The sequence below is a fragment of the Drosophila nasuta genome, chromosome 2R, assembly GCF_023558535.2.
Source record: "Drosophila nasuta strain 15112-1781.00 chromosome 2R, ASM2355853v1, whole genome shotgun sequence".
NCBI classification, from domain to species: domain Eukaryota; kingdom Metazoa; phylum Arthropoda; class Insecta; order Diptera; family Drosophilidae; genus Drosophila; species Drosophila nasuta.
The window spans coordinates 29251620-29274553 of NC_083456.1; the positions used below are offsets into that span (position 1 = coordinate 29251620).

At 40.3% G+C, this 22934-nt stretch overlaps 3 protein-coding genes across 3 annotated transcripts; 1 reads left to right on the forward strand and 2 right to left on the reverse strand.

Annotated features, from left to right (window-relative positions):
• Nucleotides 1–16: 16 nt before the first annotated feature.
• On the forward strand, nt 17–18033 carry LOC132787441 (ATP-binding cassette sub-family G member 8). The gene is made up of 8 exons (XM_060794480.1): nt 17–552; nt 13149–13279; nt 13548–13679; nt 14776–16130; nt 16535–17004; nt 17071–17191; nt 17360–17640; nt 17700–18033. Exons 2-8 carry the CDS (start codon nt 13152–13154, stop codon nt 17934–17936), a joined length of 2724 nt encoding a protein of 907 aa, XP_060650463.1. The 5' UTR covers nt 17–552; nt 13149–13151; the 3' UTR covers nt 17937–18033.
• Nucleotides 18018–22796, reverse strand: LOC132787444 (bifunctional purine biosynthesis protein ATIC). Its single transcript, XM_060794484.1, has 6 exons — nt 22719–22796; nt 20070–20140; nt 18937–20009; nt 18450–18883; nt 18263–18389; nt 18018–18202 (listed from the first exon to the last, which is right to left on the reverse strand). Exons 2-6 carry the CDS (start codon nt 20086–20088, stop codon nt 18083–18085), a joined length of 1773 nt encoding a protein of 590 aa, XP_060650467.1. The 5' UTR covers nt 20089–20140; nt 22719–22796; the 3' UTR covers nt 18018–18082.
• Nucleotides 20718–22652, reverse strand: LOC132787446 (tRNA dimethylallyltransferase). Its single transcript, XM_060794488.1, has one exon. The coding sequence runs from the start codon at nt 22435–22437 to the stop codon at nt 21052–21054; it is 1386 nt and encodes a 461-aa protein (XP_060650471.1). The 5' UTR covers nt 22438–22652; the 3' UTR covers nt 20718–21051.
• Nucleotides 22797–22934: the final 138 nt, after the last annotated feature.

Consider the following 22934-nt stretch of genomic DNA (forward strand, 5'->3'; position numbering starts at 1 on the left):
AGATGGCGTCCGAGGCCAAGTTCAGCTCAGTTGGATTCGAGCAGAGCACTGAGAGAGTTCAGACTATTTTGCAGCTCTGTGGCAGTTCACAAATTGCTGTCGCTGCGCACGGTCCAAAAAGTGAATAAGAAGAATACAAAAAAAAAAAAAAAGCAATAAAGCATATTCATAAAACAGCAAGAAGAAAAAAAGTACAAAAAATAAATATACAGACTGCGCGCTTGAAAATCTAATTGAAATGTTGGCGGCGTAACCAACGCAATAAATGCGCTAGCACAAAAAGTTTTGTTGAGTGTTAATAATTTATTTATTATAATTATTGGATGGCAATGTTCAAGTGCATGCAAATGTGCAAAATGCTTTATTAGCCTGCGAGTGTTAGTGTGTGTGTGACAAATGAAATTGGCAATACAATCCAATCAGAAAGTGTGTGTACTTTATGGAATATGCACAAAGTTCTACAACAGCAACAGCAGCAGCAACAATAGAAACCACAACTAGCAATACTATAGCAATAACAACAACATCATCAGCAACAACATTAACAGCCTGGTAAGTGATTGAGAACCAAATTTGGCAACTGTTGTGCAACAGTTGGCAAGTGACATGGGTTAGTCGTCCATTCGTGGGTTATAGCTAATTAAAGTTGAGTACAACTGGTATTAACTGTTCATATTCTTGTGCTGTATGAAACACACACAAGTGACTTGCAGCTCAGCCAAGCGACCACCGCTTGCTGCCACCTCAAACACGCACACACATAGAATACACTCTTCACATGTGTGTATGTGTGTGTGTGTATCTAAAGTCGAGGCGTTGACGGGGCGCACAGCTTGTAGAAGCTGCTCCTGCTCCAACACGTTGCTTTTGGCTCGGTCGTCGCCATCGCAGGTCAAAGATCCCACAAGCAAGTTTTGTCTAGCAAACGTTGCCGTCCATCCGTGTTCTTTGCTGGCTGGTTTTGTTAGCCAGGCAGCCAGCCAGCCAACGCTCTATCGCTGCTTCCACCATTTCCACACAACTTCCACTTCTTGGCCGTTGTTGTTGTTTTTTATTTCCAAGTTCTGCGCGCTTAGGGCGCAAACGCTAAAGCTGTCTCTTAGTGTGTCTCTATCTTTGTATCTTCGACTGTGTCTGTGTGTGTATGAGTGTGTGTATCTTACAGATACAAGTTTTCTGTTTCTGTTTGTTTGTTTCGCTCGCTGACTCGCCAAGTTCTTGCTTGACTCTTCTTAGTTCTTAGTTCTTAGCACTGCGCTGCGTAGCGAGTGCTCATTGTTTGTTTGCGTCTTGGCATTTCCTCTTCTGTTTTTCTTTTTCATCTGGTTTTTTTTTTGTATCTCACATGCTGCATATTTGTGGTATCTTTATGCAGATATACAGTGTGTGGCTTTAATGCGCTCATAACGTCTCAAAGTGCCATAAATACTGAGTATGCCATCATCACAAAGATAGTCAGACACAGTCACAGACATCGACTTCAACTTCAACTTCAACTCGCAGCCAGACTTCATCTCCCGACTTTGACTTTATGTCTTGTACTTGTTTCTGAGAATTGACTGAGCAACTTTCACATTCATTTTCGCAATTTTTTCGTTGATCACTTTCAAAAAAATCAGCGAAGACTTCAATGCTCCTTCGTATCTTCGGCAAATCGATTGTGATAAGCTCTGCTTTGTGCTTTGTGCTCTGTGCTTAGCACAGTTCTCATGGGGTTTTAGGCCATAAATCACTTTGGCTTCCTATGCAAATTCATTGTTCTACTACTCACACCTAATTACCAAACAGCAGCGACAGCAGCAGCAGCAAAGCAACCGTTAGTTGGCCGGCTGCTCATTGAGGCAACCTTTTTGCTATCAGCCCGAAAAGATTTCAGGTTTTCTTGGACACTCTCTTAAGTGACTGAGGGGTGACTCGTTGATTTGTCTGTCTCTCTTCTTGTTGTTTTTTATTATTTTGTTCTTTTTTTTTTCTTTCCGTAAATTAGTTAACAGTATTATTTTAGCTATTAACGGTGCTGGGGCAGCGCTAATGATTTGTTGCTGCCAAGTCACACATAAAAATGTTTTGAAAAGCGGGCCGCAGCAGCTGGCGACAATACTTTATATATCTTGTGAAAAACGATCTTTGTAATTCAATTCGAACAGCATCAATACTCATAGTAGAAAAAAGACTTAAGACACAAACTTGTACAAAAGACTTAAGACACAAACTTGGCAGGCACAAAGACAAGGAATGTTTTTTAGACTCGGCGGGTGGTTGGCTGCTGTTGTTGTTGTTGCTGCTGTCTTGTTCTTGGTAGTTTTGCTAGCCAAAAGGTGTGGCTCTCTTGGCCAGAACTTGTTCTTAGACTTATTCCAAAAACTTATTGTTATTGTTATTGGTTCTCTGTTCGCTCGTTCGTTTGATTCTTCGACGATTCGTTGTCGATGGGCTGATTGCTTGCTCGATTGCTTTGTTTTCTCAAGCCGCATCTTACTTAAGTATTTTCGCCTCGCGGCCATATTGCATTTGCTTGGGCCTGCATTACAATCAAATACGCCGTCGTCTACCCGCAGTCCACTGTCCACAGTCCACAGTCCCCCGTTCAGAGTCATGATTCATTGCATTTAATGGGCACTGGGCTTGAGTCGATGAAGTCAGCATCGGCGGCAACGTCATTAATCCGCATGATGATCGCATAGAATCATGTGAAAACTTAACGAGCCGCTGCAAATGAAAAAGAAATTTCCACAAACACACACAAAATGTGCCTCCGGGGGTCAGGTGAAAATCAAAACGAAAGCCTCAACATCGTGTCTGCCCATTGATAAGTGCTGAGCAAGTTAATTTGGGTTTTATTGTAATTAAATTAACACATAAAAGAAAAATTACAGCAACCACAACAACAACAATGGCAGAACACAAGGTCTGCATAATTAGATGAAGAAAGTAGTAAGTAGTAAGTAAAAATAAAAAAGATACGAGATGAACGTACTCGCTGCACAGGTCGTAAAAAGCAAGAATTTCATTTCACTTTAACATTAACCTGGGCAACTGCGTGTCTGGGCCGCAGAGGCCGCCATGGTTGACATAGAATCATACTTGCATACACAATATCTAAAAGTGTATCTCGTAGATACACACACATTGATACTCCCCAACGTGCTGAGCATAAATTGAGGCATGGATTTATGTCACTCAGCTGACAAGATGTCGTGAGTTTGAGCTTGAGGCTTGATCTACAATAGGTCTGAATAACAACTAGGCACAGTGGTTACCAACAGTTCGATACGCTGCTATTACGACACACATTTAATTTGTTTTTTTATCGCATCAATGTTCACAAAGCTTTAATTAACGATAGCAAACTGCAGTGGTCAGCTTAGAGTGTCAGCTTTAATTTATGCAAATGTAGACTAAGCTTAGAAGTGGCATCAACTCTTTCCTTGTCTCAGAAGTTATTTACTTTCAAGTCTGAAAGTTAAACTAAACTAAGAACATGGCTTGACAGCGCAATCTGCAGCTTATGCAACATTGAAATAGCACAAACTCATCCTGAAAAAAGAAATGTGCATTTGCTTTTAGCACAAGTCGAAAAACCTGTTTAAAAACGATTCCAATCCATTCTTAGTGTAAAGTAAAATATGCCTAAGAGAAGAGGCTAAGAATTTCTTTAGAGTATTATTTAAAATCAGCTTCAACACTATGAGAAATGTGTCTAAAGACCTAAGAGCAAAAAAAAAGTCTGTGAATAACTTAAAAAAAAAAAAAGAACAAACATTCCAAGACATTACGTCTCTACGTATTTTACAATATGCAAATTCGATGATTAAGAATACATTTTATATCAACAAGATGACAAAAGATATTGTTGACTTTGGCAACTACAGATTCCGCTGAGCTGAGTAAAGAGCACCTTTATTTTTAGCAGCATTAAAGCCCATGCTAATTTCCTCTCATGAAAAAGGGAACAAGAAATCGCTGATAATTGCAATCTGAAAAAGAGGCATAAGAGATCAGCGATAATTATGATTTTAAAAGTGTAAAAAAAAAAAATGATATTAAACTGCAAACAATATTGCAATATTAACAAAGCTCAAAATATAAGACAAGGAAAATAAGAATCATTCGCTGAATGTGGCATTCAATATAAAATGTTAAGATAATCCACAAATTCTTATTTTCCAGTGAGTCTAGAAGCCTTAATTTAGATACAAATTTTTAATATTAAAAGAATCTATTACAATGACTAAAATATAATATTACAATGCAAATTATTTTGATAAGCAAAGCTGGAAATAAAAAGTTACTGTGCAGAAATTTTACCAAAAGCTAAAAAATAATTGGGATTCTGTCTCCTTCCTGTAAATTAGATTAAATTTACTAAATTTCATATAATAAATTAATAGATAATAATTGAGATTTTTAATATCATCAATTATGTCAAAAATATAATAAAATATCATGTGATATTGTTGCATGACAATTTGCATTTAAAAAACAAGGATGATGCTGGAAGTTCATTTAATTCATTAGTATTCTGCTTAAGGATCCGCATTTTAAAATATTTCTTATAATTGCAATTTACCCTTCCTTATTGCAAAGGTTGCTCCACTGTTAGGCAATTGGCGCCAATTGAGGCCTGAGTCTGGGCTTGGACTGCGACTGTGACTGGGGCCTGAACAGTTTCAGTCTCTGCCTTTGCCGTTTCCTCCGTCTCTCTGTTTGGGTCTCGGTCTGGGTCTTGGGTGGGTGCGTTAGCGGTGTGTGTCTGCGATATGTCCAATTTGGTTTGTGTCTCTCGCATAAAAATGCGAAAAACACAGATAAAAAAAGGGGGAATAAAAAGAGTTTGTAAAATTTGTATTTTATTTTGTGATGGAATTTGTGTCAATTAGCGTGGCACACGTGAGACTCAAAGTGCGGCGACAAGGCGTGGCATAACGTTTGTCTAAAGCACGAACCCAAAACCCAGGCAAACGTTTGTATTTGCCTGGCATGCAAATTTTATGTTGCCCCACTGTGCGTTGTTTGTTTTTTTTTTTTGGGGACTTTCACAAGCCGGATTTTGGTTGCAACATAGGAAAGTGTTTTGCTGGCGTTAATTGCCTGTAAAGATGGTCGAAAAGTGAAGCATGGCCAAAACGCTGGCGGGCAATTAATAAAACTGACCTTGCGGTCGAATTTTCCGAAACAACAAAGCTGAAAATGGAATGAAACACCCGCAGTAAAAAGAGAAGCAGAGCAAACAACAGAAAGAGAGAGAGAGGGAAACAAGTAAGAAGAGTGCTCGACTGTGGGATACCCGATACGCATTTTAAATAAAAGTAAGACATTATTCTTTAAATATGCCGATTAATATACCACAAAAATACTAACAATATACCGAGTGTTAGTTTTAAGAAAGATTAGAAGTCTGAATTAAAATATTTTGCAATAATAGTTGGTATATTGAATACTACTTCAAAATATACCACAGAGTGCATAATATACCAGATTGCCAACCAAAGATACTAAGACTCGCACTAAGCAGGCGTTTTACCAAATACAAAAGTATTTCCTAAATTTCCTTCAGCCACAAAGTTATAATACCCTTCTACCCTATGTGTAGCGGGTATAGTAAAGAGCGAAAGAGAGGGCATGAGAGGGCTATGCAGCCATGACGAGTATTTGTTGACGGCATGACATTAACTTGGCTCTTTTTTTTTGGGGTCACAGTTTGCGAGCGTTGTGGATTGACGATGTCAGCATTCTTTAGCTCAGCTCGCGTCGCATCGCATCGTTATGGTATTGTAGTTTTTGCAGCCACTGTGTGAGAGATTGCCTAATTTAATAACAATTGTTTAAGCAAATGCGACTTCGAGCTCTCGTGACACAGTTATAGATGTTCGCTTTGGCTATTAGCCAAGTTTTTTGCCAACGCTGCGAAAGCGCTGTCGCCAAAAAAAAAATGAATGAGAACAGAGGCAAAGTTCTAATACGCGCGCGGCGTTTATTGTTCACAAATTCTCAAGCAGCGGCCGCAGCAGCAATCAACTCATAATCAATTTACGAGTACGCAGTCGACGACGAAAAACTTTCACAAAAATGCTCGTGAATCTGTGTTGGCCAAGTTCGCTCTCTTGTCCAATCACGTCAAGTGACTGACGAACTGACTGTCGCTTATCTCGACTTTGACTGCTGCGTGTATCTATGAGATACGAACGCACACACACACACACACACACAAAATTTGCATACTCGCTTTTCGCTTTGTCCGTCACAAAAACATTCCAAATTGTAAATGTGCTAAAAACTGATTTTTCATTTCTTTTACTCCACAAATTTATCAACAATTTCGCTTTTCGCGTCGCCCGGAATGCCAAAGCAGAAATTTTTCTCTGCTTTGATGTTTATTATCAATTATACGATTAGTATTTGTTCCCAGCCACGCCCACGTTGCGCCGCATGTGGCATGCACCTTGCTGCAGTTATTAATTGCAAATTGCACTGGCGACCCACTTTTTGTTGGGTGCTGGCTGCTGGGGGGGACATTTATCATACGCCCCGTGAGCCCAAAAATTTCACTTTCTCAGCGTCAATCAGCAGCGAGCTTTTTACTGATTTGTCTCTCGTTTACCTGTTTGCCAGTTACCTGTAACCTGTTGTCGCTTCTCCGTCGATGTTGTTTTTATTGGCCTGCGGCTAAAGGGAAACGGACATGGCAAAAGGCTTATTTTGTCTTTATTCAGTTAACCCAATTTGTGTTTGGCTCAAACTCTTGCGTGGGAATACCGCTGCCCTAGACTATCTGAACTGACCACAAATGGCAGCCTCGGGTTAGTTTCGGCCCGTTTTGTTTGAAATCCAATCAGCAGCCAACTGAACTGAACTCTCAAGTCAAGTGGCCAGCCCACAAGAGTTGAATTGCTTATGATTATGGTCAAAACCAGTGCTGCACAGAGAGAATTAATTTACAAAAAAAAACACAAAACTTATTGAAGTGCACTTTAATTTTTTTGGCTTACCTAAAGTTGCAAGTAAAGATGATGCATTAATTTTTAGTGTATTGCCGATTTGAATTGCTTTAAAAAATTTTACATTTTTATAAAATGCTTTAAGCAAATACTAATTTAAAATATAGATTGACTAATATTTGAAGCAATCAAACCAATTCTTATTTTAAATATAGATTGATGAGTAAGTTTTTTTATATAGAAATATTAAGAAAAGGATTCCGTACTATTTAAAAGTAGCATCTAAACAAAACATGTTCGCTTCTGATATACAATGTATATACCAAACCTTTCGATTCTTAAATTAATACAACCCAGACTTATTTCTGTTTAATAAATGTGCCTTTTCTTCAAACTATTACAACAGAAAGTATAGACAGACAAAGATGAAACAATGAAAACAATATATTTGAAATCCAATTAAGGAAACTAATATTCCAAATTTTAATTTGATAAAAGTGTTTTAGCAAACTATTATAAAATGCAATAGAAAAACTATTACAAAAATATAAAATATATTGTCTTATTTTACATTTGAAATTAAGCTGGCTGTAATAATGAATGCAAATAAAATATATTTTCATATTCAAATATTTATTGTGAATCTAAATTGTTGTGCTTACCAGTAATATTTTTGACGGCTTTGTTCTTGGCAACGAAATAAGAAAATGTTGGAAAATGTAATTGTTAGTAAACTGTGTCAAAGGAAAAACCTTCTCTTTAATAATACAATTTTTTGCTTCTAAATAAAGTTAAGCAATAAATGTAATAATTTCACAACTTTAACATAACAAAAAATATTTTATTATGAAAAAATAAGGGTTTTCAAACATAGTAAAGAGTGTATGAATCATATTTCATTTTATTAGTAGCAGAATTTTTGATAGTATTGTTCAAAAAGTGTTAGTTTTATTTTTATTATGTATTTATATAGAAAGGTACCAACCCTTTATTATTTAACTTTATTAACACTGTATCAAGATGGTTTTTAATTTTATTTTTTGTAACAGTATTTCTGTCAGCTTGTCATTAGAAACGATTTGTTTGCTTTCTTGCTGTGTAGGCAGAAGGCACTTGGGCGCTTTGGACACACTCCGCACACGCTCCATTAAATCATCCACTGCGGTGACCGAAATTGTTGGCTAACTGCATTTTTGCATCAATGGTCATGTGGCGAGCGAGCAACAAACAGCAACAGCAAGCAACGAGTGACCAGGCACAGGCTGAGGCACAAGCACGCAACGGTTATCCACTTGTCAACTGCCACAGCTAAATGCGGCACAAGCAACGGGAATGGTCACAACGGGTCTTCTACTTGAAGCAAGCAACTCTAAGTCTAAGTCTAAGCTTCAATGCCTTCACTTCACTTTAACTCGTTACGAGTTAAGCTTGAATACAGAGTTGCAATCGGGCAACACTCTCCTGGGCGATAACGCGATGCCTATTGGCATAATCAGTGACGCTGATTTAAACATTGGCAATAACCGTTGGCCAATTAATTGTCGCCAACATCCGCTGTCAATGCTGCAACTCATCAGTGGCTGCTCATGCTCCAGAACCAGTTGCAATTTGCTTATGATATAATTCACAGCGTTTGTTGCAAGCAACTCTGTGCAACTAACTGTGCCACATCTATAACTCGATCTCTGTCTCTGACTCTAGCCTCTGTCTGTTTCCTCTCAGTCTCAGTCTCTGTCTGTGTTGGGTGTTGCAGCGGAACTTTGACCACGTTTCTTTTTCTGGTCGCTTACTGGTTTTTCTGGTGCAGCTGCAGCTGGCATTTTTGGGCAACTTTGTCTCGCCACAATTTGCAGATTATATCTCATAGATACCTTCACATATATTTTGTATCTGCGACGCCAACAAACAAAAATTTTTGAATACATATATTTAACTTTACTTACATGCCATTTGGCATGCATAAACCGACAATTAAGTTGATCCACATCCACAATCAAAACCCACCTGATTTCCCACCCCTAGGTGTGGCTTTAATGAAAGCGCTGAAAACAAATTATACAATTAAGAGTTATGTCGAATTTTGCATATATATATTTTGTTGTTTTCTGTTAGCTGCAAATTCCACGTAAATTCCACAACGTAAACTTAGCTGAAAGCAAAGTGTAGTAAAAATAGTTGACACTTAAAATAGTTATCAACAATTAAACTGATTTGCAGTTTATTATTTTTGGCTCAATAATTAAATTTATTTTTATTACAAATGCTATATTTTTAATCATTTCTGATTATATAAAAAGTTTCTCACATTTCAGTGGACTTTTTGATCATTGCACAAATTATACAATTAAAAAGTTATGTCGATTTTTTTGTATATTTATATGGCTAGCTACAAATGTCTCGGAAATATCATAAGCCAACTTCCCATTTTTGATGCTAAATTAAGCTGCAATTGCCAAAAGCGTAGTGACATAAAAAATAGTTGCTGCTTAAAATAGTAATCGACAAAATTGCTGATTTGTAGCTTGTTAATTGTAGCTCCAATAGTTAAATTATTTTATACATAGATGCTATATTTTTTATCATTTATTATTTAGTAAAAAGTTTTGCCATAACTTTTCCATTAAAACAATTTAAAATTTAAGAATTTTGTCGAATTTTAAATACTTTTATTTTGTTATTTTCTTAGTAACAAATTACTTCAAAGGAAGATCGCATTTCAGGAGTAATTAGCAGTTTAAATATTAATAGTAAATTTCTTTTAATATATTAAAAAATTTAATATTCATTTTAATTTTATAGATTAATACTTAATAATTTATTCTACTTTTAATAGCTTCTGAAGAAGTTTCTCACATTTCTTTTACAATTTCCCATTAAAGAATTAAAAGTTCCTCAAAAATTCCCTAAAATAAATTCCCAATTATGATACTGAGATTGTTAAGAGCAAAGGAAATTTAAGTCACTCATAGAAAATGGTTGCTGATTGGCAGTTTATTAATTATAGCTTCAAATATTTTACTTATTTTATTAATTTTTGTTTTATACCTTCATTTTAAATTCTATAAAAAATAATATAAGCAAATCAACTTAGATCTTCAAGCTTAATTTGCCTAAAGAAGTTTCTAAAATTTCACATACAGTACTTTGTTTTCCATTGAAGCATTGCAAATTGTTGACTTTTCATTTAATAGCCATGGTATATATGTCAATTGACAATCCCCAAAGTCGTTCAACAGCCATAGATACTGCACTTCAATTAGTTAGACTAGAGGGATATCATTATTCAATTGCTGCACAAGTTAATAATACCCGCAGACTGAAAAGTCGGCTCAGTAACTTGACTTTCGTTGCGCAAAAAGTGCAGCCAGAGCGATATTTATTGTGTCTTCGCTTCGTCTTTTTTGCTTTTTGCGTTACGCACTTTGCAGATACATTTAAGAGATACAACAAATAAAGATACATTTACAAGATACGGGCAACGACTACGTTCACATTATGAACGCATAAATCAATGCTGTTGCTTCGGCTGTGGCTGATGCTGTGGCGTATCATTGCCCTCAATACCGTCATTCATGCAGTTGCTCAGTTGTTCAGTCATTCATTCGTTTTATTCATTTGTGCAGCGAACAAAGCGGCTTATAAAATGCCGCCAAGTTGTGCTCCCTTTTGGCCAAGTTGTGGATGCCTCTCGACTTGTGTGTGTTTACACTGACAGCCAACTGAAGTGGGAAGTTGGCAAGTGGCAAAGAGGAAGCGGGGGAAGAAGTGGTATAGTATTAAATAAAAAAAACCTTTGGCTTCCACTTTCACTCGAATGGCCAAGTGCCTGGCTAAAATGCCTTACCAACCTCAACAGCAGCCAACAGCTAGCAGCAATGATAATAATAATAATAACAAGAGCAAAAACAACAAGCAAATCAAAAGTGTGAAGCAAAAAACAACATAAAACGCAGCAAAAACAATAACAATAACAAAAAGAAAACAAAAAACAACAGCAAACAGCAAACAATATGAGAAAATCAACTAAACTGCGTTGAACTCTTGGCCATGATGAAGATTTTAATTAAAGCGAATTTAACACGCAATTAAAAAGTGTTTCACGTTTTGTGCATTAAACAACGAAAAGCGCGCAAAAACAAAAATATTTAATAATAGTTAACTGTTCAAAAAGTTAATACATAATGCACATGCGGTAATCAAAAGCATTTTTTGTTGATGATGCGTTTTCCCAACTGAAATCTAAAAAGTCGCTTCACTTTCAATTTAAGTTTTTCTCCTCCACGTTTTTTTTTTTTTTGGGGCGTTTGACTCTAATTATGTGGCAAGTTGCAAATAAAAAGTAACTCAAATATGTGTGGCAGACATTCACTTTCCCAGCTGCCACTTTCGAGAACACTTTGTACGTAATCTGCTTGCAGACTCAGTTTAAAACTAAAACTCGGCGCCCACTTCCATTTCCACTTCGTTTTTTGCTGCTGCTTTGCTTCTGTTTACACGGAACCAACGGAAACTCATACGCCTCGTTGCACCAGGCGAAACCGCAGCGAAAATCAAAATCCAAAAAAAAGTGACTGACTGGCAGCAGGTGCATTTGAATTGCAGACGCCGCTGCACCGTTTGTTTAACATTTTGATTACATAAGAGCACAACACACACACATTTATACACACACACAACTGCATTTGAGCGCCTTTTGCGGCTCATTTAAATGCGTTTTTCTGTTTTAGCATTGGCAATTAAAAACGCAGCTGCCGTGTCGAAATCAGCAGCGTTTGTTCTCCTCATCAAGCGATTTCCATTTGCTACCAAATAAACAAAAACAAACGGAAAAACTTGACTGCATTTCAATGTCTTGAGTCTAACATACTCTATGGGCACTTAGTGGAAAGGGGAGTCTTGGTTTCCCAAGAACTGCTTAACAAGTATTTAAAATTACATTATTTAAATATTACTTCTAAGCAAGCAAATGACTAACTCAACTTTAATTCAAAGAGTTGGACTCTTAGTGATAGACTTGGTTTCTAAAGAACGGTTTTAAAACTCATTAAACTCTTGTTTTGAAACTACATTTCTTAAATATCTTCCCTTTTATAGAATGAAAAGTAACTGAATTTGTGTTTTTAAGTCCTGGATCTTATATAGTTTAGTTTCTGCATTCTTTCTTTGAAGAAGACTCTTTATTTCTAAAGAAAAAAGTTAAAAAGTTATTCAAACTTAGTCTTAAAATTTTCTATATTACATTCGCTGATAAGGTTTATCACTTCACGAAAAAATAAACTAATGACTCAAATGCCTTTCAAAGTTTTTACTTACTAAATGAGAAGAGTTTTGCTTTTGAAAGTCATTAAGATTATGCCTTAAAATATTACATTTTGTTAATTGTTTTTTTGTCTGCTTAACTTTATGACTTAAACAATAATAAAAAATTGCAACAGTTAGTACAACATTATTGCATATAATATTATAATAATTAACATTAACATTCTCTTTGCAGTATTTGAGTTAGTGAAATATTATTGCATCTAATATCACAATAATTGAATTTTAGTAATTAAATTTGACAAAAAGTTTTCCATGATTTGAATCGTTTTACTTTTCAATATTTAATGGCTTAAGTAATAATAAACTCAATACGATCAAGTTTTCAATGCAATTTCTCCGTTCAAATAGTGCAACATTATTTCATCTAATATCTTAAATGAATTTTTACTGCCTTAATATGACAATCATTGAATTTTTATGGTGCAATTTGATGTAAAAAATTATCTACTGCTCTTTTCAAATATAACTACGTCAATAATAATCAACTTTAGCTTAATATGCATAAGTTTTCAATGCAGTTTCTCATATAAGTTGGTCCAAAATTATTGTAACCAACAATATAGGGTATGTTCAAGTCGCTAACTACGCACTTATATGGGCTTGACAATGACAGTTGCGTGTGGCTGTGAGTTGTGTGTATTGTTTCAGCCTTTCATTAAGCTAATTCCCGCAAATTATGAGTAATAATAGCCGCCACTGCTTTTGCTGTCTCTGTCTCTGTTGCTGCTGGCTGCGGGTCTCGAATTCTTGACCCAGTTCAAGTTGAAATTAGCTTATGTTTTTGGCACCACGACTCTAATTTGTTGCTCCCCAACTCCAATTCTAACTGTCTGTCGTGTCTTCTTTTGATATATAATATATTTCTTTTTGCTTTTTCTTCTTTTGCAGACCATGGAGCTGAGCAACTTTTCCAACAAGAAAATGTCACGCGAGGAGCGTCGCTATTCAGTGCCGCATGGTCCAAATACTCCGTTGCCACCGGCGGCATCCGAAGATCTGCATGCCTGGTCCATTTATAGGTGAGTTCCATTTATAGGAAGCCAAGCCAGGTGGGCGTCGCCCTTGATCATCCGATGCATCCGGCTACCTGTTTAGTTTAGTTTCGGTTTCAGTTTAGTTGGCTGCACCTGCTTTGACAGTTTTTCACGTTTTTGACGCTTGATTAAACCACAACTTGGCGACGGAAGTTCAAATGCCATAACTTTAATTGGCCACGCCTACAAAACTACATTGACATGTTTAGTTGACCGCAACAACTTAATGCTTAACCTGTTCCTCCCATTACAGACAAAATTTAAACTCTGACTTCACCGATTCAGCGCTGGGCTCCTCAGACAAATCACCGCTGCCATATGGAAATTTCCAGCTACGCGACACCACAGTCCAATCAATTTTAAACCATCCGCGCTACGGACCCAAGTAAGTCACACAGCAAAAGTAAAAATTTAAACATTAATCCACTCAGCATCTTCAGTCGATTGAATCATTATTCATTATTCATTGGCACATCGAATTAACAACATTCCTCACAGCTGACTATCTCGCATTTTTGTGCTAAGTAATTGTTAATTTGAAAGCAGTGGAAATTCATTAGAAGCTACAAGCTTATGAAGGCTAATAGTTGGATCTTGAGTCAGCTTATCAGTTTAAGCAATGGAAATGAATAAAAATTATATAAACTCATAGGCAGAGCTTTCTTTTTTTTAAGCATAAATATGATACATCAATAAATCTATAATTGATTACTAATGCAGTTGTAATTATCTCTAGAATATATTCGAAGTTAGATTACAAAATGTTTTAGTTACAAATAAGTACTTATAAATTTAAGCATTAGGTTATGTATTTTACTACTGTAAATTCTACTACTGTAAATATGTACCGAAGGCTATATTTGCTATATTGAAATAGTACTACATATTACAAAAAATACTACATAATATATGTTACTATTGAGTACAAGGGAAATAACACACGTAACTTCTACAGTTTGTTGAACAGTTTGCCACTTCAAAAGATAAGCCATATTAGAATTAGAATATCCGTATTTTCTTTATAAATTGTATTGATAACGAAAACTTATAAGTCCGAATAAAATATTATTCTACGCTTTTGTATCGTCTAGAAAGAATACAACATACATACATAATAACTAAAGAATTTACAAGACTAATTTATATTATCAGTTACACAATAAGATAATTAAATAAATCCCCTAAATACAATACAAATGTTAAAGAATTTACAAGACTATCCCCCATTATCAGCTTAAGAACAACAGAAGCAACATAAATAAATGCTTTTGTGATAGAAAGTTGATAGTTTTGAAAGACACAATTACTTGGCTTAAAAAACTGCTTTTGACATGAATCTTCAGCTCAAACTTAATTAAGATTCTTAAATTGACTGCTGTTGATGAACTCGCTACCTGTTCATCTCTTTCATTTTGTATCTGTATCTGTATCTTAATCTCCATTCTTACTCTCTCTCTCTTGTTGCCTTTCTCTTATTGCAGATCCCCGCTGGGTTCGAACATGTACACATATCTAAAGTTTGGTCTGCCGCGCGTCTTTCCACCCAACGCAGGCTCACAGCGTTCACATCGTCCCGGTCCTGGACCTGGTCCGGGAGGCTCCAGTGCCTTGGGTGGAGTGCGTGGCCGCGTGAATCGTGGCTTTAGGGACAGCTCTGGTGCTCCAGCTGGAGCTGGTTCGAGTGGCTACGACAGCAGCGACAACGAAACCACACGCAGTCGTGTGCCGCCAAATTTGCGCAAATATCGCAGCGAATCGGATTTCCGTGCCATCAGCGGCATGGGCATGGCCATGGCGCATTCCCGCCCAGAATCTAGGGCACAGGGAGGCGTGCCTTCGGCCGCGTTGCGTCAGGCCAACAGCAGAGCTAGCATAGCTGTGGGTCAGCATCATCATCATCTGCAACAGCAGCAACAGCAACAACAGCAGCAACAATACATGACCAATGGCAAACACTATGGACATCGTTCGCATAGCGAAGCGGATCTTCTGGGCGCACACATGGTCGATGGCGGTGGATTGGGCTACGACTATGGAGAGTCACGCATCTACGGCAGCTCACGGCATCATGCGCAGCCGACGTATGGACGCAAACAGTCGCAGCTGGGACTGATCTATCCGAACATCCAGGTGCACTGCCTCGACGTGAGTCCCAGTCTGCATGGAGTCTCCTTGCAGGCGAAGGCCGGCGACTTGTTTGCCATCATGGCAACCTCACAACGCGAGGGCAGCGCTTTGGCCGAGTGTTTGGCTGGTCTAAGGGAGCGTCTGGGTGGCGAAATACTCATTAACGGGCAGCAGGTGAATCGTCGTGGCTTGAGGGAACTCTGCAGCTATGTGCCCGCCTTGGAGGTGTCCTCTCTTGACCCACGCATGAGTGTGCAGTGCACTCTGAATTTCCATGCTGCATTGCGTGGTCCTCTGGATCGCAGTGATCTGAAGGAACGCATGGATGTCTTGATTGAGGATCTGGGACTCAATACGGTGCGTGCTTCGAATGTCTCCACGCTCACGCATTCGGAGAAGCAAAGGCTCAGCGTTGCCTGCCAGCTGCTGGCACAGTCATCGCTGCTCATACTTGATCAGGTCACCAGCAACATGGACATCTTTGACACATTCTTTCTGGTCGAGTATCTGCGTCAATGGTGCAGCAGTGGACGCATTGTCATCATGACACTGCAGCCGCCCACATTCGAAATCTTGTCCATGTGCTCCGGTGTACTCTTGCTGTCCGGCGGACGCACCGTCTTCTCCGGCAGCCGTGCGGATCTGCCACGTCACATGGGCGAACTGGGATATCCGTGTCCGCCATTCAAGAACCCGGCGGATTATTATCGTAAGTAGAAGAAATAATATATAAAATAATTTTATTTTATTCAATAATTATTGAAATTGCTTTTTAAAAATCTTTCAAGTTTCTAATCTTCTAATTGAAACTTTCAGAAACTCAATATAATGAAGCTCAGACTATGAGTTCTAATATTCAATACTTTAATATAAGTTCTAGAACAATTTTAAACTACTCAAGAGAATTACCAACAAATTTGATAGCTCTAGCTATTGTAGTCTTTAAGTTATAGCAGCTCAAACAAACGGACAGACAGACAGTCAGACGGATTTGGCTCTATTTTGAGCATACTTTGTAGTTGCACAGCTTTCTTCTTTTTCTTCTAATTTACTTTACATTTTAAGTTTTTAAAACCTTCATCATCTCAACTCATTCCTTCTCCGTTTCTGCAGTTGATCTGGTCACCCTCGATGATCTGTCAGCAGCCGCCATGCTGGAGTCCTCCGCCCGCATTGAATCGCTGGCCAATGCCTGGGATCAAATCAACTCGGAGCCGCCGCTTGCCGCGCCGCCCGCCTCACTGCCCAACTTTACGCTCAAGGCGGGTTTCTTTGGCCAGACGAAGGCGTTGATCAAACGCTTTGCTGGCTACAAGCAGCCAGGATCGCTGCTCACCTGGATTAGCAAACTGATTGCAGCCGCGGTGCTCTCACTGTGCATTGGCTGCATCTTTTGGGATGTGCCGGCATCGGATCCACAGCTCACGTACAATGATCGCTTTGGCTATCATCACTGCGTGATGGTGTTGGCCTATTGGCCACTGGTTATGCTCACCATACGCGACACGCAGGAGGATCGACGCCATGCCGAGCGCGACATACGATTGGGACTGTACTCGCGCAGTCTTTACATTATTATACAGGTGGGTGGAACATTTCAATAAACTATTCTCAGAGCAGCTTAATGTAATTGTGTTTTTCTGTTACAGAGTTTGCTGGGACTCTTTCCGAGCTTGTGCATCTGGCTGGCATATTTGCTGCCAGCGCATAGCATGGCCGGACTTTACACCTACTCCAACAGCAGCGACATGGGCATCTACTTGTACATGGGTGAGTATGATTTCCTTCTTCTCTTGAATCCTCAACTTCAACCTTCAACTGCAATACTTCATCTATTTCCTTCCTTCTAACGCCTTCTACTTGCTTCTCCCTCTTCTCTAGAATCCTCAACTTCAACTTCCAAATGATACTAATGCCTATTCCTTTGCTCCTTTTCAGGTCACATGCTGCTGTATCTGACTGTTATTCAGACGCTTGCTTTGCTCTGCGCTCATCTGTTGCCTTGTAAGGCTTCCGCCAGTCTGGTGAATGGCCTCATTAGTTTGGCGCTCGCTGCCGTCGGTGGATATTTGGTGCATCCGCGTAGTCTGGCCAAATTCTGGTCCTGGTTGCAGCTCGTCTCGCCACAGCGTTGGCTGCTGCCTGTGCTGGTGCAGGACGAGTACAGCGCCGAAACGTTGGCCAACTCGATGGGTCTGCAGCTGTGCCGCAATAAACAGGTAAGCAATAGTTGAAGGAATATCTTTAGCATCGTTTTAAAACTATCTCCACTTTACAGGTGCAGCATCAGGAGATCATTGTGCAGCAGCAGTGTCCGCCTCCAAATGGCACCCAAGTGCTGGTCGATTTCCAACTGCTGCCCGCTCAGCATGTGCTCGATCCCACAGCCAGCTATGAACAGACCACCTCGGTGGCCTTGGTGCTGGCTTCCGTGGTGCTCTTCTGTCTAACGTTCATCATCTTTGTGTGCAATTGCCGTGGCGCCTGTCGCAAGCGACGCAGTCGACGCTATTAGGGACGAAGCAAAATAGCATTTCTCCTCCACTGTAAATTAGTTAGCAACTAAATCCTTCATAATAAATCTAGCTAGCGATCGTTTAACTAACTTAAAACGGTGTCTTTTTATTGCTTGGCAAAGATATGGGATGTATAGATTAATGCTTAATGATGGAAGAGACGCAGATTGGTGTGGGCCATGATGATTCCATGCTCATCGCAAGCGGCAATGACACCAGCATCGTTGGTGGAACCTGCTGGACTGGCAATATACGAAACACCGCTCTGCAAAGAGTAGAATATACATTAAAAATTGAACTATTAAACTATGCTGCTATTACGTACCAATCGCGCACGATCAATGTTGTCACGGAAGGGGAAGAAGGCATCGGAGCCCAGGGCAACGCCATTCAACTGCTTCAGCCAGTCGAGCTTCTCCTGCGTTGTCAGCTGCTCTGGCGCCTTGTCAAACCTGCAAAGCATAATACAAAAATTAAAATACACTCTTTACTTTATCTGCTGCTTCACTTACATGCTCTGGAATTGGGACAGCGGCATATCCTTGCCCACAGTGCCGTTCACATAGTTGTCAATGGCATTGGAGATTTCGGCACGCTTCACGCCCGCCTTAAACTTCATGCTGGCCACATTGGGATGCTGACGCAACCACCAGTTGTCCGCCTTCTCGCCCGCCAAGCGCGTGCAGTGAATGCGCGATTGCTGGCCAGCACCAATGCCAATTACTTGACCATCGCGTGCATAGCAAACTGAATTACTTTGCGTATACTTCAAGGCAATGGTGGCCACAATCAAATCACGCACAGCTGCCTCGGGCAGCGGACTCAGCTTGCTGACCACATTGCTGAAGAGCTCGGGATTGATGGTGGCATCATTGCGCTTCTGCTCCAGAGTCAGGCCGAAAATGGTTTTGCGCTCTACAGCGCTGGGTTCATAGTTGGGGTCCATCTGCAAACAAAGAAGTTAATAACTGATCTCTAAAGTGGAAGCTGAATTCTCACCTGCAAAATGCAGTAGCTGCCGTTCTTCTTTTTCTTGAGTATCTCCAATGCTTCAGGTGTGTAACCAGGAGCAATGATGCCATCGGAGACCTCACGCGAAATGATCTTGGCGGTGACTACATCACAAACATCGGACAGTGCGACAAAGTCGCCAAAGGAGCTCATGCGATCGGCGCCTCGAGCTCGTGCATAAGCTGTAGCCAAAGGCGTCAACTGCTCGTAGAGATCATCGACCATGCAGAGTTTAGCCTGTGCCGGATTCAGAGCCACGCCCACAGCTGCACCAGCTGGCGACACGTGCTTGAAACTCGTGGCAGCCGGAAGCTGCAGCGCCTGCTTTAGTTCGCGCACCAATTGCCAGCCATTGAGTGCATCACAGAGATTAATGAAACCAGGCGAAGCATTCAGCACACGCAGAGGGAGTTGAGCCAACTGTGTGTAGAGCTGTGCTGGCTTCTGATGGGGATTCATGCCGTAGCGCAGCGTCAACTGTGACGAACCAGCGCCATACTGCTTGCGGAAGTAATCGGAGATTGCATCATCATAGCTGGCCGTGTGTGTGAAAGCCTTCAAAGCCAGTGCTTGACGAGTCTCGGCCGTGGTATCGCCCTTGGTCTTGAGCTCCTCCAGAACACGCGCATAGTCGACAGCCTCACAGACGACCGTGACACGCTGATGATTCTTGGCAGCGGCACGCAACAAAGTCACGCCACCAATATCAATGTTCTCGACGGCATCAGCCAACGTGACATCGGGTTTGGCAATGGTGCTGGCAAATGGATACAGATTGCACACAACAAGCTGTATAAGATCATAATGCTGTTGTTTCATGTCCGCCAGATCGCTGTTTGTGGTGCGCGACAAAATACCAGCATGTACAGCTGGATGCAATGTCTTCACGCGTCCGCCCAGCATCTCAGGAGCACCCGTGATATCGGACACATCCTTGACGGCGAGGCCAGCACCACGCAGCGCTGTCGCTGTGCCACCGCTGGCAACCAGCTCAAAGCCCAAGGCGGTCAAACTCTTGCCCAGATCCAACAGACCCGTCTTGTCCGAGACGCTCAAAAGTGCTAACGAAAAATCGAGAAATTAGTTGTGCTGCTGAAACAAAGATATTTGAGTTTCCTTACCGATTTTCTTGCTTGCCATGGCTGCGTATCCTTGAGTTGCTCCTGCGTCTAGCGTGTGCTTCAATCGGCGACTGAAATGCAATTGAAAGATGAAACAATGTCAGTGGCCAGACGTCGACAACTAGAGCTGCGATTACACAAACATGTTTTCGCTTTTTTCCTTAACGCTATTTCGCTAGGCAACAGGCAACAACCTCTGTGTGGGCTGCGGTTTCGCTGATATGCGACAAACGTCCCGCTTCCCGGGGGAGGAAAAAGGGGTCAACCCAATCGCTTGCATCAGCCAGAAATGTTAAAAACAACAACGCGAAGCAAGAGTGTGCTCTACTGTGAAATACTCGGCATTTGCATGAACATTGGTGCAATTTAAATTGCACTTGAGTAAAATTAAATCTATGCATCTAAAAATTCCAAAATTCGTATAATTCTATTGAATTTTGGGTCCTTATATAATTCTTAATGTAATGTGAAATTTACCTAAAAAAAAATTAAGTTGAAGATTGCACTGATCATAGAATCTTTATATGAATGTAGTTTCTATAAGTTTTGATCTTTGGACTTAATTTTCCAAAAGTTAAGCTTAAACCAAACTTAAGAAATAGCAATCAGAATGACAATATCTAAAATCCAACTATAGTCAAATTTAGTTTTATTTCCATTTTGAAATCATTAACAAGTACGTTTTAACAATAAACGTATAAGTAACAAATGTGGTCGCATTAACTTTCATAGTTAACAAGCTATAAATATTCTGCCAGTCGTTCATATAAGCAGACGAGAGTAAATATATCAATTCAACTGATATTGCTTACGGTTATAAACTAATCGATTTCATGTTAAAACTACACTTAACTATTCGCAGCCATATAACGAGCATATCCCTCTACAAACTCTCACTGTCGGGTATTGAAAAAACAAGGCAACTTCTCAGGTTTTGTGTATACGTAAATAGATTGTATTTATTACTCGGGTGTCATCGCCTTTACGCCTCCTTATCAGCAGCTGCAGCTTCGATTGGGGTCTGAATCTGAGACGCTTTCGTCGCTGCCTCCGCCTCTGCTTCCCGTTCCTTGCGTCGCTTTGACTCTCGACGCCGTTTGTGTTTGTTGGACTTCAAATGCAATTGCCATTGATATTCACCAATGAAGTGACGCTCGCAGATGCCACAAAAGTTGCTCGTCTCCTCGTCAAGATCAGCGCCAGGATGCACACGCTTTGCCATCGGCTCAATCTCACAGATCTGCTCCTGACGATAGCTCTCAATGATGCACTCGGCACGCTTAAAGACCTGCTCTTGCCAAGCAGCCACATTACTCGTGTCCAACTCGTAGAGATCGGGCACCTGACGATCTTTGCTGGCCAAGAAGCGATTGTTGATCCACTTCAACTGTTTCTTTGAGTATCGACGCGTTACTAGCTTCAGCTCCTCGCAACAACTACTCAGCAGCTGCAAACTTTCAGCCAGCTGTGCCTCATCTTCAGTCATAGTCAAGAGATGCTCCTTGCTGGGCAGCTGATATTGATGCAACTGTAAATACGCCTCCAATTTTGCATCCTGATCTGTATTGTACTTCTCCAAATAAGGCACAAATTCTTTGTAGCCAATGGTCTGCAACACTCCTTTGGTGTATTCCGCTGTCACTCCCTTGTAGCTGTCGTGGAATTGTCGCAACTCCGATAGCAATCCCTGCTGCAACATGCCATCCACACGCTTGTCCAGTCGCTCATTGAGCACATCTTGTTGACAGCGTAACCAGAGCAATATGATGTGTGGATAACGCAGTGGACCGCCTAAGCGATTGCCACCTGGCTGCTGACGCTGCTCCTGCAGCTTGGCAGTCAAAGTCTGGCCGGTGCTTCGATATACTTCAATGGCACGTTCGATCTTGCGTCGATTATTCGGATGTATGCGATTTGCGCTGCTCGCATCGATCTGAGCCAAATGTTTATGCAGCTCCAGTGTTGTCAGGCTGTCTAATGGCTGCTCATGTTCGTCTGTGGCCTGCTCATCTTGTGTGTTAATCAATGTATCCCAGAGCAGGGATTCGATGTAGTAATTGGTGCCGCCCACCACAATTGGTGGCTTCGACTTGGCCAGCAATTGCTCTATGATGGGTAACGCTGCATTGCGAAAATGTGTGACTGTAAAAGGCTCTGTGGGTGTTGCTACGTCCAGCAAATGATGTGTGGCACGTGACTGCTCCTCTTTGGTTGCCTTCGCTGTTGCAATGTCCAGATTTGTGTAAACTTGCATTGAATCAGCGCTGATGATTTCGCCGCCAAAACGTTCAGCTAGTTCTAGTGATAGTTTCGTCTTGCCCGTTCCCGTGGAGCCCAGTATAACAATCAATGGCACTTTGCGCAGCATCTTTTTGTCACTTAATTTCACTTAATTTAACAGCAACAATTGTTTGTCGTCAACAACGCGGCAACGAATTGCATGCGTTCAAGCGCGACAGAGACAACAAATACCGATTACTCTCACGTTTGAAACACGTGCTGAGTGCGCATGAACTACCTGTTGCTTCAGACTGAATCAAAATATAACTACATACTACAAAGCTATTTACCAGCACAAACACCTCTTAATTTTATTATTTTTTACTAATATAATAGTTATATTTAGTTTAATTTAATTTAAACACTTACAATACAAATACTGCGCAACGTTCGGCGAACCGGTTGTCGTATCGATGACTGCTTAATGCGGTAATCGATGGTTGAGGAACAACCCTGTTCGCAATGCATGCAAAAGTAATCGATGATGGCAGAGATTGCTTAACAACCCTGTGTACAATTCGCGGTATCATAGCTATTACGACCTAATTTGTGTCTTGGGTGTTTTTTAAAAGTTAACAGAAATCA